The following is a 19,003-nucleotide window of genomic DNA, read 5'->3' on the forward strand; positions in this document are numbered from 1 at the left end:
AAGTGTGCCCCCAGATCTAGAGATGCCCAAACCAGTTTACAGCCTCCACCAGTTCAACTGTTATTTACTGGTCTCTTCTCTTCATGTAAAGGGGCAATGTGCTTTATTTTTGTTACCCGTGGGGACAAGTATGATTGTTTTCTTTATTGGGCCAATAGGTTTGTTTTTTTCCTGTGGGGGCCAATGTGTTTTGCCCTGTGGGGATCTCATGGTGTGCCTTGGCAATTTAAAAATCTTATTTAGTGTGCCGAAAGGTAAAAAGGTTGAAAATCACTGATCTACACCCTTACTAAAAGTGTGTTTTACATCTTTACAAAGCAGGAGACACAATTAATAGTGTAATAACATGTGTCAACTTTTTCACTGCAACACAAACATACAAGTCTAATTTATTTTTTAAACACATCGACCCGCCCGTGCACATTGGCATACACTCATATGTACACCAGGAGTCAGTGGCAGAGGGCTGAGATCCATCCGTGCAGGGCGGTGTACGCTCAAATGTACGCCACTACCCTTTGCCGGTGTCTGAAACCGTCCGTGTGCGACTGTTCTGTGGGCGGACTTACACTCACCGTGGTGTGCACGTCCATACGCACGTTTCACTGATCCGATCAGAATAAGGCCCTATATTGGGGGGGAAATACTAAGCAAAATATGCTAGTAATTGGGGTATTCGTGTTCAGTCGTATTGGGACATGTATTCGTATTTTTGTAATTTACTAATGTGAAGTAACGTTAGAATTTTGTATTTTCCGACTGTAACAACCTGACGTATGTATACTATTAGAAAAATACAAATGAATTCCCCATTGAAAGAATACACCTTGAATTTTACATTACTCCAATGTAATATTGAAATCTACTATCAATTCGTATTTCAGAATACGAACGTATACTAGGCGTATCCTGGTACAAGTTGTAAGAAAATACTCCAAAACAAATACACCTTCATTTGCAGGTGTATTTCACAAAATCAGACTTTTAACATGTGTATACTATGGGTATTCTAGTACAAGTCATCATAAAAATACTCCAAAATAAATACAACTCCATACAACATAAAAAAAATACAAATCTCAAAAATTATGCTCCGGAATACGAACGTGTAAATGACATACTCCTTCAATAACAGTCGTATTCAGTCATATACAAAATACGAATACGACTGAGACATAGGGGGTTATTCTCGTTCACTCTTTCTGACAAAATCCTTCTTAGCTGGACAAAACCATGGCCCTTATTCTGATCGGTGCGGCCCGATCAGAATATGCGGCCAGGACCGTGCAGGCGAATCCCCGCCTTCCATACGGATCGCCACCTCTGTCCGTACGCGGATATGTGGCGGTCCGCATGAAAGTGGACGGGGATACGCCTCCTCCATCTTGGGAGCAGCCCCTGCATTCGATGGTCGCCAAACATCGAATGCAGGGCCGCACGCTCCACCAGGTCCCGCCACCCAAGACCACACGGACACTTGTCCGTGTGAAATCATGTATGGGGGCGGGCAGCTGACATCCGGCGATGTCAGATGCCCGCCCCCTACACACGCGTCACGGCTTCATTACCATGCATACGCCCCGCGTTTGCATGGGAACGCCCATGAAACGCGGGGCGTATGCATAGGGTAATGAGGCTAAGTAGCCCCTCACGCCCCTCTACGCCCCCTGTGCGGCGTGTAAAGAATACGTGCGGCGAAATCGCCTGCACATGCGCAGAGTGACCTCTGCACATGCGCAGACGATAACCATCGGCGGGACGACCGCATGCGGAGAAATCCGCACCGATCAGAATAAGGGCCCATGTGCACTGCAGGTGGGGCAGATGTAACTTGTGCAGAGAGAATTAGATTTGGGTGGGGTTTTACTTCAAAGTGAGATCTATATTGCAGTGTAAAAATAAAGCAGCCAGTATTTTCCCTGCACAGAAACAAAATAACTCACCCAAATCTAATTCTCTCTGCACATGTTACATCTGCCCCCCTGCAATGCACATGGTTTTGTCCATCTAAGAAGGATTTTGTCAGAAAGAGTGAACTAGAATCATAGAAGTATGCTGTTCTAATGGGACTACCTACATGCACCAACTAACCTATTAAGTAAACTGCTATAAGGACTCCAGGGTTGCCTACCCTCCCGGAATGTCCGGGAGGGTCCCGGAAATCGGGTCCCCCTCCCGGCTCCCCGTAAAGTACGGCAACCCTCCCGCATTGTCCTGCCTCTCCGGTAGAGAGGGGGTCCGTGGGGGGCTCCGTGGGGGGCTCCGTGGGTCAAAGGAGTCACTTAAACCCCGCTCCCCGCAGTACAATGCATAAAATACCGGCATTGCACAGCGGGGGCGGGGCTAAATGACGCGATCACTCTAACCACGCCCTAAACGGCTCATCACAGCCGTGGCTCCGCCCCTTTTTAATCCCGGCTTTGGGCCCGCCCCCCTGCCATACTGAGCTGGCTGCTCTCTCCCGGAGAGAGCAGCCAGAAAGTCGGCAACCATGAAGGACTCTTATCCTAATTGGTAGGAATTGCTTCTGATTGGCCTACTAACAAAACTAAAATGTTTACAATGCCTGCTATGAATGAGCTTTGTTTTTATTGTTATGTTTTACATTACTGGTTTAATGATAGAGACAGTGGAGGTGGGAGGAGAGGTGGGTAGAAACTTGAGCGTTAAAAATAAAGAAATGAAGTGGAAGTAGAATGTGGGGTACATGTACTGTATGAAGCAGTGATTAGAGAGGAGAAGTGATAAAGTGCCTGGTACTTTATCACCGGCCAATCAGCTCCTGACTGTTACGTTACAGTCTGGGTTTAAAAAGGGACAGTTAGGAGCTGATTGGCCAGTGATAAAGTACCAGGCACTTTATCACTTCTCCTCCCTTATCACTGCTTCATACATCTACCCCAGAGTAAGATGAGATAGTAATCACAGACTATTAGGGGTCTATTCAAAAAGAAACAAGTTTGTATCATGAACTCACATACATGCCCTCCTATTGTGAAAGGGGTACATGGGGTGCAGCCTTGGTATCCCCACGAGGCCACGCCTCTTTTGCTTTAGGCCACGCCCCTTTTAGGGCGTGCAAGCAACCTGAATGCTAAATTTAAAATGTTGGGAGGTATGGGTAAAATTTGGGGGCATGGCCTAATCGCTACTCCATTAGAAAAGAATGGAGTAAAAAAAGGATTAGTGCAGCTGAGTGCGGAAGAGGCAATTCAAGCAGGGAGGAGTGATCACGCTGAGGAGGCAGAATCTTAGCAGCCTCTCCTCATTCCAGTACACTCCAGCAAGTGCTGTGGTGTGTTGCTGCTGCTGACCGGGAGGGAGCGGGTGTGTGCCGCAGACCAGGGTTATCACTGGGCAGCGACTATCTACTTCCAGTCATCTGTAACTTCTCGGATTAACGATCCGTGCTGAATTATCCCAATGAGCTCTTAATGTTTCATGATTCTGTCTTTTTCTTTTATTAAACAGGAGAATCAGCTATACGAAAATTCTGGTTATACCGAACGGGGCGTTCTCAGGATATGAAAGCCTTACAAACATGTATGTAGTCCATGATTTCTATCGTATAGTTAGCCAAGTGCTGGGTTTAAAACTGTATGAACAATAAATAAGCACATTGGGCGAGATGCATCGATGGAAGAAATGTGGCCAAACCTCCGAAACTGCCGTTTTTGGAGGTTTGGCCGCAGAACCCATATTCATTAAGGCCGGAATGTGGTACATTCTGGGGCTTGGATGCGGTGGGCAGCACGATTTTAAAATCAGCGTTTCCCATAGAAGCCTATGGGCTTCTAAATGCAGTTTCCCTCTCAGCATCCCCGCCGGTGCGCACATCACTCGAAGCATGGGCAGGTGGGACTCTGAGTCCAAAATTCAGAAGTCCTATCATCGCAGGGACGGCTATTACCGCAAGAGCTGTCTTTTGCAAAATTCTTCATGCATACAGCGTTTGTAAACCCCGTATTGCATGCAGTGGCTGGCGAGAAGCAATGTATTGTACTGTATGTCATGCTGTTCTTGCTGCATTTCGTCCATTATATGTACTGTACTTTCCTGTCATTTTAACATACAGGTGTTGGATAAATTATATGTAAATCCATTAACCTTTTGCAGTCCAAATTTTTTTTTTTTTTTGTTGCTGCTGTTTTAATTTTTGGTACTTGTGTAGTTCACGGTGCCATGTTACGCTATGTCAGTATAGGCCAAGCTACATTGTCAGCGTGGACCAATGGCAGCCCAGCGTAGTCAGCATAGTGTCCCCACGGCAGCCCTGTGTAGTCAGCGTAGTGTCCTCATCAGGCAGCGTAGTCACAGAAGTCCTTGGCAAGCCTAGTGAGCGTCTCTCATACAGGGCCGGTAACCGCCAGATCCCCAGCGCTGGTGGATGCCGGTGGAGAAGCTGTCTGGCAGGCGCTGGCGGAGAGGCGCTCCAACTGCCCTAAGAATGGAGGGTGCAGCGATGACCAAGATGGGATGCAATACCGTCCTCCCGACCTGTTCATACCCCCCACTATCCACATAGGCATGGAGTTGATTTTATAAAGTGTGCCGAGCGCAGTGAGCCAACGAGCCCAAAGTATGACGAGCGCAGTGAGCCCCTCCAGGGGAAGCGGAAAACGTACCCAAAGCGTGGCGCGCGCAGCGAGCCCTGTGAGGAGACGCTGAGCCACAATTCGGGCTTGGTGGCTTGCTGCACTCAGCGGCGTAGCTACGTTTTGGGCGCCCCCCGCCACCCATTCAAACCCCCCCAATCCCCCGCAGCCTTACCTTTCGCGCTGGTCCCGGCGGCTCCCTTCTTATGCTGAGGACCACCACAAAATGGCCGCCCCCATACAGCAGACAGTTTCAGAGAACTGTGTGCTATATGGTGGCGGCCATTTTGTGGTGGTCCTCAGCAGAAGAACGGAGCCGCCGGGACCAGCGAAATAGGTAAGCCTGCGGGGGATTGGGGGGAGGTGTAACTATAGCACCGCAGCCCCCGGCGCCCCCATATAAACAGCGCCCCCCCCGCGCGGTGGCGGGGGCTGCGGTGCTATAGTTACGCCAGTGGCTGCACTCGCCACACTTTAAATCAACTCTACGCTGACGTGGATAGTGAGGGTATAAACAGGTCGGGAGGACGCGCTTCGGGCTCACGTGGATAGTGGGGGTGTTTTAGGAACACATTCACACCTATCATGTCATTTGCTGCTCGCGGTGACACAACGCTGACTGACTACACTAACTGCGTAAGCTCCGGTTAGCCGCGAACGTACAGACACAAGCTGACTACGCTGACTATGCTGGCTGTGGGAAAACGACGCTGATGCTGACAGGGACACTATGCTGACTTCATCAAGTACCACAAGTACCAAATGTTTTTGGGGGTTTCAATTAATTGTAATTATTTATTTGTCTAATTAAAAAATGATCTACATTGAATGTGCTCATCATTGGATCTGCTACTAGCGCTAGGTCTGTTGAGCCTGACTAGACGTTGGACTTGAAAGGGTTTAAGTTCTTAATATAAGGAAGAAAGAAAATAACCAGGGGGTAGATGTATGAAGCAGTGATAAGGGAGGAGAAGTGATAAAGTGCCTGGTACCTTATCACAGGCCAATCAGCTGCTGAATGTTAAGTTTCAGGCTGGGTTTAAAAGGGATGTTAGGAGCTGATTGGCCTGTGATAAGGTACCAGGCTCTTTATCACTTCTCCTCCCTTATCACAGCTTCATACATCTACCCCTACCATTTATGGTGCTTGGCCGTGAAGTCATATAAGAGGAACGTAATCACTTAGCAGTTGTGCCTGCAGTCATTTAGGAAGGTTTCCAAATGGCTAACAGACAGTGTCCAGGGCAGTGGCGTAGCTACAGGGGTCGCAGCGGTCGCACCTGCGACCGGGCCCCTGAGCCAGGGGGGCCCAACCCCCGCCACTGTCCGGCAGAGGCGTAGGGCCCTGTGTGCCGTACGCCTTAACTCCGCTCTGAGCCTGGGGAGAGCAGCGGCAGAAGTTAGTGGACCTGCTGCCGCTCTGTGCACCTCATGTTCCTCCTGGCTCCCGGGCGCTCTGTGTGCTGTCTGGAGTGGAACAAGAACCAGGCAGGACCCCGGAGACAGCTGATCCCCTGTCCCACTGTCACTGCCGCTCAGTATAGCATCGGAGCGGGTCCCGACAGGAGGCAGCCCCCCTATAGATGCACTGATCCCGGCAGGCTGATGATCCCCACTGCAGCGCTGAACAAGAACCAGGCAGGACCCCGGAGGCAGCTGATCCCCTGTCCCACTGTCACTGCCGCTCAGTATAGCATCGGAGCGGTCCCGACAGGAGGCAGACCCCCTATAGATGCGCAGGGAGAAGCGGGCGCAGGACCCTGGAGGCAGCTGATCCCCGTCCTCCACAGCAGCAGCAGTGATCCGGCGGCCACCTACTCCCCAGGACCCCGGAGGCAGCTGGTCACATCCCCCTACAGCTACTCGGTGACCTGGCTGCCCTGTGAAGATCCAGGACCCCGGAGGCAGCTGGTATCTATCCCCCACAGCAGCGGTGATCTGTCTGCCAACAATCACCAGGAGCCAGACAGGAGACATCCTCTCCCTCCGTACAGGTTACTGACACTGCAGATTTGTTTTTTACATGTGTGTGTGTATGTATGTGTGTGTGTGTATGTATAGGTATATTTATGTATGTACATGGATGTATATGTATGTATAGGGATATTTATGTATGTATAGTTATATGTATGTACATGGATGTATATGTATGTATGTATAGGGATATTTATGTATGTATAGTTATATGTATGTACAGTACATGGATGTATATGTATGTATAGGGATATTTATGTATGTATAGTTATATGTATGTACATGGATGTATATATAGGGATATTTATGTATATGTATGTACATGGTATAGGTATGTATGTACATGGATGTATATGTATGTATAGGGATATTTCTGTATATTTATGTATAGGTATATGTATGTATATGTATGTATAGGGATATTTCTGTATTTGTTGTATGTAGGGGGGCCCCAAGCTGACCTTTCGCACCAGGGCCCATGAACCCTTAGCTACGCCCCTGGTCCAGGGCAATAGTAAATAGGTTGACACCATTTGGTAGACACAAGCATGCCTATGATCGACACAACAAAAAGATTGACGGGAGTTATTTTGGTCATTTTTTACTTTTTTTTAACTTTTCCATCCACGTTGACATCCATGGGAGGGGATGCAGTACACCAATTGGATTTCCACCTGCTCAGGTCTCGACATTGACACCAAATAAAGTGAAAAACTCATGTCAACCTACTTGTGTCAACCTTTTTTCAATGCTGACCTTGAGCATGTCGACCGTTTTGGGATCAACCCATGGAGACGATGTGGTGGAAACTGTGGATTTAAGGTTTTTCCTTATAACTGGTGAAGGGAACCTTATTACACACTAATGGGTACAGATCTCAGATAGGATGCAATGAGCAGTCTCTGATTATCAGTGGGGCCGGAGATTATGATCAGCTCGGCCTGATTCAGACCTGTTTTCTAGCAGCGCTCACAGGGGTACGCCCAACATTTCTATATGTGAGCCCATAAAACACTAAGTGGTCCACTGCGTCCACCCCCTGCCCATCCATCCTGGAGCGTATGCGCCGGCGAGTGTGAAATAGCCCCTGCAGACCCCCGGCGCCCAAACTTCCCAAGCGCCTCTAAGCCAGCGTGGGGTCTGCTGAGCTATTGTTACGCCAATGCACCCTGCAACCTTTCCACCACCTAGGGCAACCTCCTAGGGGGATGTACAGATGGAGCAGCTCCCATCAGAACTGCTCATGGTGATAGAATCGCCAACTGCCATCTGCTGGAAGGGGGCGCCCCGAGATGCTGGCATTCCCCATTCCCCGTTGGAGCGCCTCTCCGCCTGCAATCGCTAAGGGAATCTGGCGATTCCCAGCTCTGGCTGAGAGGAGTTCCATCTGTTTCAAACCTTCTAAAAATGACAGCTGGAGATGTTGCCCATAGCAACCAATCAGATTCTAGCTTTAATTTTAGAGAATGTACTAAATAAATGATAGCTAGAATCTGATTGGTTGCTAAAGGCAACTTCTCCATTTGTTCTAGGTTAGAAGGTTTGGTACTTGTTTCCTAGAAGGGCGCCCACGATTTTGATCTTAGGCATCGCAAGGAAAAAAATTGCGTCGGTCGCATCGCATGCGGCCAAAAAATCGCATGCGATGCGACCGACGCGATTACCGCGATTTTACATAGGGAACAATGTTAAATGGCCCAATTGACCTGATTTCACATAGGGAACAATGTTAAATGGCACACAGACCCCAAATACCCACCCTGAAGTGTGAAATGCCCCCCCCCAATTGTTAACGCCACCCCACGATCAACGTCAACCCGAAGCGTGGCGAGCGCAGCGAGCCCGCGAGGGGCGGCGGTACGCGTCCTCCGACCTTTTCATACCCCCACTATCCACGTCGGCGTGGAGTTGAGAATAGAAAGTGTGGCGAGCGCAGCGAGCCACGCAAGGGGACGCGGAACACGCTCCCGAAGCATGGCGAGCGCAGCGAGCCCCGCGAGGGAACACGGATTACTTAACATGTATTCCGCGGCCCCTCGCGGGGCTCGCTGCGCTTGCCACGCTTCGGGCTCGTATTCCGCGTCCGCTCGCCACGCTTCAGGCTCGGTGGCTCGCTGCGCTCGCCACACTTTCTATTCTCAACTCCACGCCGACGTGGATAGTGGGTGTATGGAAAAGTTGGAGGACGCGTACCGCCGCCGCTCGCCACGCTTCAGGTTCACGTTGATCGTGGGGTGGCGTTAACAATTGGGGGGGGGCATTTCACACTTCAGGGTGGCTATTTGGGATCTGTGGGCCATTTAACATTGTTCCCTATGTAAAATCGGGTCAATTGGGCCATTTAACATTGTTCCCTATGTAAAATCGGGTCAATTGGGCCATTTAACATTGTTCCCTATGTAAAATCGGGTCAATTGGGCCATTTAACATTGCTCCCTATGTAAAATCGGGTTAATTGGGCCATTTAACATTGTAATCGCGTCGGTCGCATCGCATGCAATTTTTTGGCCGCATGCGATGCGACCGACGCGATTTACATGTTACCATGCATTTCTATGTAAAATCGCAGCCATCGCATCGGTCGCATCGCATGCCATTATAATGGCATGCGATGTACATGCGATGCCCGCGATGGGCGCCCTTCTAGGAAACAAGTACCGAAGGTTTGAAGTGGTAGTTCTTCTTAGTCATGCTTCCCAACATTTGGGGATGTGGAACAGTGGCAGGGGCTTGACCATGGTACATTTAGGGACTGTATACACACCTGTCATTTGGAGAACAAGCACCCTGCAAATTGCAATGTCCTGATCACTGAATAACTGTTCAAAATGGGACTGTTCCTTTGAAACATGGACAGACTGGAGGTAGGTATGATGGGACTCGGCCATTCCGGAAGGGTGGGCAATCCTTTAAATGGGGCACCCACATTTTTTGCCAGTTAAATACCATCATTTGCTGGTGTATGAAGAGGGAGTGAGGCTAAACATCGGCTGTAATTGCTGCTGGACTTAGAGGGCGACTCAGGTCCAGTCACATTCTTCTGTTTAGTGGGGACTTGTTTCACAAAACGGAAACATTCCACCTCTGTTTTGTGATAGGGACTAGGCCAGGGTCTCCTGTTTAGACCTCACTGACAGAGCTATGGGGACCAGTCTGCAAAATGGTGTCGGAGGGGGTGTGGTATGGCGCTCTGACAGGGGGAATCCCGACGTCGGGATCCCGACTGCCGGTGCTCCTACAGGGGGGCAAACGCAAAGTAGCCCCTTGCAGGCTCGCTGCACTCACCATGCTGCGAGCTCGGTGGCTCGCTACACTCACCACAGGTTCTATTCTCCCTCTATGGGGGTTGTGGACACCCACAAGGGAGAATAGCCCCTGTGAGTCGGGATCCCCCCTGTCGGAGCACCGGCAGTCGGGATCCCGATGTCGGGATACTGACTGTCGGGGACCCTCCTGTCGGAGCGTCATCTAGCACATGTCAGAGGTGATCCAGTCTGCTCCCAGTACCAAGTATCAAGGCGGGGGTAGTGGTGGGTCTCTGTTCTAGATCCAACGCAAGACAATGAAAGGCTTTGGCAGCCACTAGGGTGTCTGGAGCATATTGAAGACCACTTCAGTTAATTTTAAAAGAATGAAGTAATTTTTCCCAATCAACATTGACGTATTTTAAATTAGAAAATGAGGATTTAAAAATAGCCCTGGTCAATAACCAGAAAAGTGCTTCGTTTGGATTTTTAATTGGTGTTTTGTTCTCACTGCAGTTTCATCATAATATAATTTCATGGTGCGGTAAACAAACGCTCAGATTGTAAATTGCATAAGAACAAAGCATGAGTAGCATCATACACTGTCAGCATTAGTCTTATAGCCCCTAACTGTCCTGATTCCGGCTGGGCAGTCGCAGTATGAAGGGACAGTCCCATGGTCCGACCTGTTGGGTTACGTAACTCTACTCAGAAAAGATTAAACTGATTTGTGACGTTCTAGCACAGCGGACAATTCACTAAATATATTCTGTCATGGGGCACGTTTAATTTGTTGAAATGCAGCAGTTTGTCCTCTTTGTGGAGACACATTTACTAGGGGGTAAATACTAAACAGTAACTTTTTAGGAGTGCTCATAGCAACCAACTAAATTCTAGCTATTGTTCTCTCGAATGTGCTATATTAATAATTAGTAGGGTACTAGTGTAGTTTCACAGCGGCAGCCTAAGCTACATTATCAGCGTAGCCCAATGGCTCCCAAAGAGAGGGGATCATGCTGGCGCCGGTGGTGTGAGAGAGGCGATGACTAGGCTTGCCGGGGACACCGGGTACAGAAATTCACTTCCCAGCAACTTTACGGTAGTTACTTGTGTACTTTCACAGCGGCAGCCTACGCTGATAACGAAGCTCATAACATACCCAGATAACGCTGGATCTGACAGGTACGCTTAAGTGGCCGCGGGAACACTATACTACTTCTTACTGACGTAATTAATATTTAAGCTCCCCCCCGCCGCACATTTTGGCAGCGCCTCCCCTTTACCCCCTCCACCCACCCCACCACCTTACCAACCCCCCCTTACCCCTCCCCCCCTTTATTCCTCCGTCGGTACCTGCCGCTGTGCCGCATCAGTCTGCGGTCCCAGCTGGGTCTCCCTGCTCCCTGCTCTCCCGGCTCCACTTAATGCCGCCGCCGGTACCTGCCTGCTCTCCCGGCTCCTGCTTATTAAATTGACACTTAAAAAATGACTACCCCCAAACAGCAGACCGTTTTTAATGATGCTAGAGGAGGCGCTTTAGGCCTCCTCTAGCATCCTTAAAAACGGTCTGCAGCACGGGGGCAGCCATTTTCTAAGTGTCAATTTCATAAGCAGGAGCCGGGAGAGCAGGGAGACCCGGCCGGGACCGCAGACTGATGCGGCACAGCGGCAGGTACCGGCGGCAGCATTAAGTGGAGGCAGTGGGTAACGATAGCCCCGCAGCCCCCCCCCCCCCGGCGCCCTCACTTACTAAGCATCTCCCCGCCATCGCGGGGGTTGCGGGGCTCTAGTTATCCAACTGACCACTACGCTGATTCTAACAGGAACACTACACTGACAGCGTAACTGCTGCCGTGAAACTACACAAGTACTATTAGTAGAAACTGATTTGTTGCGATGGACAACATTTCTCATTTCTAAAAACTCACACTTTCGTAGGTGTCACATCGTTTTGTGGGAATTTTTCTTTTAAAAAATCACAGTAAGGGGCGGATTAGGAACTAAAAGTGGCCCTGGAAAAATTCTAGAAATGGCCTCACGTGGGAAGCACCAAATTAAATGTAGGCGGGACCAACATCATATTAGGTGGGGATAATCCACCACTATACCTGTGGGGAAACGGATGGTTTCAATTCACTTGGCAGTCTGGTGGCCTCCAGACCTTTAAGCTGCGGTGACAAGTCACAAACCCCCACATGTAACATAATACCCCACTCCCCCCCCCCCCACTGAGACTGAAAACAGACCCCAAACGTCCATCAAGCTGCCCAACAACTCATTGCCAAAATAATACCCCAAATATCACACACCCTCCCCCAGTGCAGCCCAGAAACACACCAGAAAATGGCACTCCCCAGATACCCCCACTGCTGTCCCTTTAACAGATGTCACAATGGATATACAGTAGATTGGCGCCAGAGGAGTATTTGCATTGTTGGGTACTCTTTTGGGTAATACTGTAACCAGGCAAAGTTTTTTTGTGTGGGGGAAAGGAGAAGGACGGGGCCAAAACTCTGGACAGGTGGCCTTTATAGGCACGTCGGCCTCATAGGTGCAGTACAGTACATTCAAAGAACTTTGCCGGGGGCCATTGAATAGATGCCATAAACATGAGCACGGTATCTATCAGAGCAGGGAGAGGGAAGCCAGGCTGCCCAGCTGCTCAGGGATGCTGTACATGTGCCCAAAATAATGAAATCGGGGGTGCGGTGTAAGGTCACGCCCCTTTATCACCAAGGGATACCTCAGGTTAAGCAGGTTCTTGCATTGGGCTGTGACTACTCACCAAAATATTGGTGATAATGTATTGCAAATGGTTTATGGTATGCAAACACACTAACACCAAAGGTACATGGTAGGATAGTTTACAAAATGCAATTACCTGAGAAATAGCGCCTAATGATCTCCCTACGCACCAGATCCCCCTCCACGTACTCCTAACTACCGTAGGTTGGGTAGTTTCAGCTTCCTGCACGACTGCTGCATTGCCATCCTCCATATAACATGGTTGGTATAGGGCAATGTTGTGTAACATGCAGCAAGCCTGGACGACCATCACTACTTTTGCTGGGTGGTAAAGCAGTATACCTGATGATCTGTCCAAACACCTGAAATGACTTTTCTTGGAAGAGTGCGTTCCACGACATTGCGGGTGGCAACGTGTGCTTTGTTATAGCGGTGCTGTGCAGGGCCTTGCGGGGAACGCAGAGGTGTCATGAGCCACGGGAGACACCCATATCCTGAGTCACCTTTACAGAAAAAATGAGGTCAGTACAGTATATGGTAACATATGTGCATTTGTTTTAAATGAGCAAGGGGAAAAACACTGATATTCAAAGAAGTCTGGTAAAAGAGAGGGACTGATTCCACCTATATATTGGACATATCAGAAGACACAACACACTACAGTGCCACTTCAGAGTAAAAAAACATGCACTATAGTAAAGGGTACTTAAAATGTACTTACCAAGTAGCCAGCCCTCCGGCATTCGTTGGTCCTGGAATCGGTCCCAGAGGGCTGAGTGCCGCAGAATATAGGCGTCATGGCAGTTCCCTGGGTAGCCTGCAACCACACTGAGTAATTTGAGATTGGCATCACATACCACCTGCACGTTCAGAGAGTGACGCCCATGCTGATTGACATAGACATGTCCCCTCACGTGTGGGGCCCCGAAGCCCAATGTGGCTGCAATCTATGGCTCCTAGCACATTTGGGAATGCTGAGAGCCGATAGAAAGCCACCGTAAGATCCTGCCACTCAGACTCACAACGTGGGAATCTGATGTATGTGTGCCACAACTTCTTGAAAGCAAGTAACACTTGATTGAAATGCTTAGAGAAAGTGACTTGTGAGACCCCCAATGACCATGAGGTCACAGCCTGAGTGGAGCCTGTGGCCAAGAAGTAGAGGCACACATTCATTTCTGCAGTCCAGACACTGCATAGTTGGCACCCCTGTAAGGGTCCAAAAATGTGCGATTTACGGGACTTAGTGCACCCTATTAAGTAAGCGGTTTCGCCAAAATGTGCGAAAAGGCCCTTTTGTTGCCTAAATATCGCACAAATTCAACTAGCGCATCCTACAGTATTAAATGTCACCCAGAATTTCTAGAGATGGAAGATTCAACATTTACTTGTTTTCTATGGGAAAAAAAATACTAGATCTGGGAAATTTCAGTTTTTTTTTTTTTCCATTACAAAATAATGTCCTTATTATCTGCCTTATTTTTGCAGTCCACTTATAATTCGGTCAGCATGGGCTCAAGCTGTATCTACCTCATCTTAGTCCAGTATTAAACTGAACCCTCAGAAGCTGATTTGACAAATTAGTCTGGACTAATTCTTCTGTTAATCACCCCGATTTCTGTGGTCTAATAGTTTGATGTACTTACCAGCCGTCAGAATGATGGAACATAATAACAGTTGAATGACCACGTTGGGTGCCATCTTGTGATGTAAAATACTTGAGATCCCCCCCCCCATAGAGGTGAGGAGCAGTGCTAGCCTTTTTTTTTATATATATATACTGTATTATGACCTAATTCACAGTATCTTGTTAGTTACAATATACGCCGGTTGTACCCTACTTACAGTTTTTCTTTATGTTTCAATTTGTGTCTTACTTACGATCATAAAGTAAACCTTGGTTTTAAATCGGATATGGTCACTAGGTCGACATGGCATAGATCAAAAGAGTTGGAAGGATGACACAAACATTGTCCTGATGAAGCTGCCCGGCGATACGCGCGTCGACCCACACACTTAGTGTGTAAAAATCCCCCTTATCCCTTCCCCTTGTAATATGAAATGTATTTTGATCTGTGAGGTGCGCCATTAAGAAGTAACGCTAGAGATAGTGCCGAGCGGGAGACCGGCTCTGAGCTCCCTGCTGCACGGCAGCCTGCTACACGCTGTCAAAGGAAGCCGGCACACTCACTCTCTGCGCTACCTATTTGCGTCCGCACTGATCAGAGGGGAACGCTGGCAGGGAAGGTCGCGGTGTGACGACCTGACTGCGGCGTCTCTCCCTCCTAACTTTAATACACTGCAACGCACCAAACCTCCTTAAATATTTATCCTAACAATGAGTATAAATGAGCATGTGAAAAGTTTATTTACACATTTAAACAAAAATACTTACGTGTATACTACATGTGTATAAACTTTCGATTGATGTGGTCACATGTACCAATAAAGTGGTTGAATCGCTACATTGTGAAGTGGTCACATATACCCAGCAATAAATTGATGTATTGCCAAGCGAATACACACCAAGCGATTTGAGCCAGTAACATACCATTTAATTACTGTCCTTTGGACAGGATCTCAATCGGTCCAAGCTGCTACTGGTTAAAAAAGGTCACAGACAGCATATACCCCATACCAACCCAATATTGCTTACCCACAGGGGAGAGATATCAATTAATACTTACCTATACAAGGTTTGCCTTACTAAATTGTATAATTGAAGCAACCCCACCCATAAAAGTGGACACACACCAGGCAATTCCAGCCTAAGACACGTCAGACATGACGGTGTGTACACACCTGTTGAGAGCTGTGAGGGATAGTATGTACAGATCCCGGCTCTCCATTCTATAAGCAAAGTTTGGTATATGATTCACATTAATATCTGTCTCACCTTACCGCATGATACACCAGTACCGCTCCAATTTATATGGTTGTATACTCACCTATAGATCGCTTACAAATTGCCAAATGAGTCACTATTCAGGCAATTTTTGCTTATAAAATTGAGTTAACACACACCAGGCAATCTCAAGCACGCTGAGCACGGCGTCATAGATACATTGACTTAGGGCAGCGGGTGACAGTTCACACAGATCCCAGCTCCCCAGTGTATCAAGAGATTATGCCACTTTGAACCACAGGTGTACCAGGCCGACTCTATCTCCTATCTATAGGAACCACTCGATGTGTTACACATATAAGGACACATCGCCAAGTATACCCACCGTGACAATATTTATTGTCACCTCAGATACTCACCAAGTGCTCAAATACTCAGCATACACACCAGGAGATTTTTGGTGAGACGCAGAGTAATAAAGCATATGAGATCTTTTTACAAGGGGATCCACAGGATATTTAGTTTTCAGAAGTATTTAGTGCACAACATACCTACTCCACAGTGAGTTTTATTCAATAATAATACAGGTATTTAATGTGCCACACTCCGATCAATCACAGGATTTAAGGGATTAAGGGGTCCACTAAGCAGGAAAAACCTCCAGTTTTTTCCTTTTTATCCTTACCCCCTACTTTCACCCATGTATGTTGTGTTTTATATGTCGCCATTTTATTAATTAAAACATTAAAAGTTAATTTTTACGTGTAACCAATTTATCTTCTTCTCCGAGTGCGCCACACACAAGACAGTCTTTTCTTTCCTTCAACTATATGACACAAACATTATGTCGACAATGGCAAGGTCAACAGTCAAAAGGTCTACATGAGATTTCAGGGGGTGTTTGAGCCGACAGGCGGTATTTCATGCCCTACCACCCACTACGGCGTGGTGGGAGAATAAAACAGTGCGAGGCACCGAGCCCAAAGCATGACGAGAGCAGCGAGCCATGCCAGGGGACACGGTACACTTTGACGGCGTCCATGTTGACTGTTGACCTTTTAACTGTCGACCTAATGCTTGTGTCAACCTTCTGACCATGCCAACCTTCAGTGGTCGAACCATGTACCATTTTAAATATGAGCCTGAGATTACGGTAATTATTTTAGTGACGTGAGTGTGATTCCTCAGCACTTACACACTTTATAGTAGTTGTATGTTTGGAATGTTTTGATAGATAAGAGAATACAGGGACTATTTATTTGGCATGTTCTTCTGTGTGTCGGAGGACAATGTTGGCAGTTTGCCGGGTTTTCCAGCTGCCGCCCCAGAGCCAAAACATACTCCCAGCTTCAGAAGATCCTGTTTTCACCCCAGTGCTAATAAATAATTAAATTGAAATTTTTAAGCTTCAACCCATTTAAACTAAACATTAATTATATTAGATGGAATTGTCTAATTAGCGTTGTACGGTTATTTATATCAATCCAATTTTTCATTTTGTACTATAAAATGTTACTAAACTTTACTGACTTTTTATTTTTATTTTATATATCTGACATTTTAATTCTCCCTGGAGGGCGTGAGATGCCCTTCTGAAATGGCACATTGCGGTCATCAACATCGCAAGATTTCCCGCGCATTTTATAGAGAAGTGCAGAAAATCTTGAGATGTCGCGGTTACTTGCTCAGGGGGTTAACACAAAAATAAGTGCTCAAAAATAAGTCACCCAAATCGAATTCTCTCTGCACATGTTACATCTGCCCCCCCCTCCCCCCCCTCCCTGCAGTGAACATGGTTTTGTCCATTTGAGAAGGAATTTGCTTCTGAGAGAGAACCAGAATAAGGGCCAAGACCTAAAGAACAAACATGTTTTAAATGACCAAAAGGATCAAAGAAAAAGGACTCGATGGGCCAACATTTTTATCTATGTTTTTATTTTTCATATATAATAAATGTGTTTTGGGGGCATATTTATCTTTCCTTATGGATGATGAAAGCTAGTTTTCACGTGATTTAAGTACGGGTCCTGTTCATTACTACTAATCAGCAAACTCTAAAAACTTACGGTTTTTGGAGTTTGTATGCAAAATTAAACACCATCTTTAGATGCCATTTTTTCCAGAGCCCCACTTCCCAATATGGGAGAAAGTCTCCGCTGCCTTCCTTTGGCTTTGTGCATGCCTGACATCAGTAGACACATGCGCAGAAGGCCCTGTAGGTATAACTGCTTCTGAAGCTGCAGTGTTACCGATTGCTGGGATACTTTCTTTTCAAAAACGTTGTCCCTGCAAGGGATGCCGCTAGCATCCCGCTGTCGGGATGACAACAGTCCGGGATGCTGGAATCCCAAATCATGGCCAGAAGACAGGCGCCGGAATCCCTACATGGTCGGAGAAGCCAACACCAGAGTGTCAACTGCCAGCATCCTGATTGTAAGTTGTAGGCAATAGTGGAGGAATGGGGGAGGGGTATGGTTAGACACTTGGAATGGGTGGTTCATGTTAGTCTGTGGGATGGGAGAGTTAGGTCTAGTGTAACGATCAGATCAGGTGATCGATCAAATTAACGTATGCCTCCTGTTATGATTATCTGTTCAATCAATGTATGTCTGATATTGGTGTAATAGTTATGTCTCCTGTGAGTATTGGAATCAGGACATGTCTTGTATGTAAACTGTAGGTGACCCTGGTTTTAGTTTGAGGCCTGTATTTCCTCAGTGTGACATCTGTGGACTCCTCCGGAGTTAGGATGTAAGATAAGATCTGAGCCCTCATAAACCATGGTCCAGAAGAAGAGGTTAGAGTTTGTCCCCTTCCTTCACATCTCTTATCAGTGGGTCTGCTATGCAAGGAAAGAGGATCAATCACTTTGAAAACAGCAGACTGTACATTGCCAGGGACCTTCCACACTCCTTCAGCATGGAAAGAGTGGAATCCCAAGGGTGGGAGGGATGAGGGAGCCTGCAAGGTATAACTAAGGCCTTTCTCCCTATAGTCAGAGTCACTACCTGGGGGTCTAGCAAAACAGGCTGTAGGCGACGAGAGATTTCTTGTGGAGGACCCCCCCACGTCAGGATCTGTATTTAAGTGTAAGATAGGTTCTGTCTTTTTTCCCTTTTTATTTTTGAAATTGCATTTAAAAATCGTTGTGTGTACTTTTAAAATCATTGTAATGTCTTGTAGCCATATTGTTTAAAGCTCTGTAGTATTTCTAGGAATAAATAATACATATTCCCAGTTCTGGTTCTGTGTTCCTAAGACTCATTAGCCTCGGAAGAGAAAGGCTGAAAAACGTTACCATTGTTATCTTGTATTGTGTGGTCAGGGGCGAGCCAAGCCGCCCCTTGCGCAGTTTCAGGCGCTAAAATCAGGTTTTGGCTGGTGGCAGTGTACCTCAAGGAAAGGACCCGAGTGTCCTGAGTGAACCCCAGTCACGGCCGGCGCTGCTCAGATTGACGTATCGGAGCAGGCGACCGGTGGGTCCGTGACATTTGGCGGCAAGCGGTGGGGTGGAGAATTCATTTTTCTCTTTAAGAACTTAAGTGAGTGTGGGTAGAATTTTGTGAGAAATACCCACATCACCAGAATCAGAACTCAGA

General features: G+C 47.4%; 1 protein-coding gene across 2 annotated transcripts in view; it reads left to right on the plus strand.

Annotated features, from left to right (window-relative positions):
- The window catches only part of FSHR (follicle stimulating hormone receptor), a 117,178-nt gene that overhangs the window by 28,788 nt on the left and 69,387 nt on the right, over positions 1–19,003 (plus strand). For both annotated transcript variants that reach the window (XM_083175269.1, XM_083175270.1), the window contains exon 2: positions 3,472–3,543. In XM_083175269.1, the coding sequence (XP_083031395.1) occupies positions 3,472–3,543 (72 nt within the window). The remainder of the gene's footprint in view (positions 1–3,471; positions 3,544–19,003) is intronic.

This window comes from Crinia signifera, chromosome 3 (assembly GCF_055691185.1).
Source record: "Crinia signifera chromosome 3, ASM5569118v1, whole genome shotgun sequence".
NCBI lineage: Eukaryota > Metazoa > Chordata > Amphibia > Anura > Myobatrachidae > Crinia > Crinia signifera.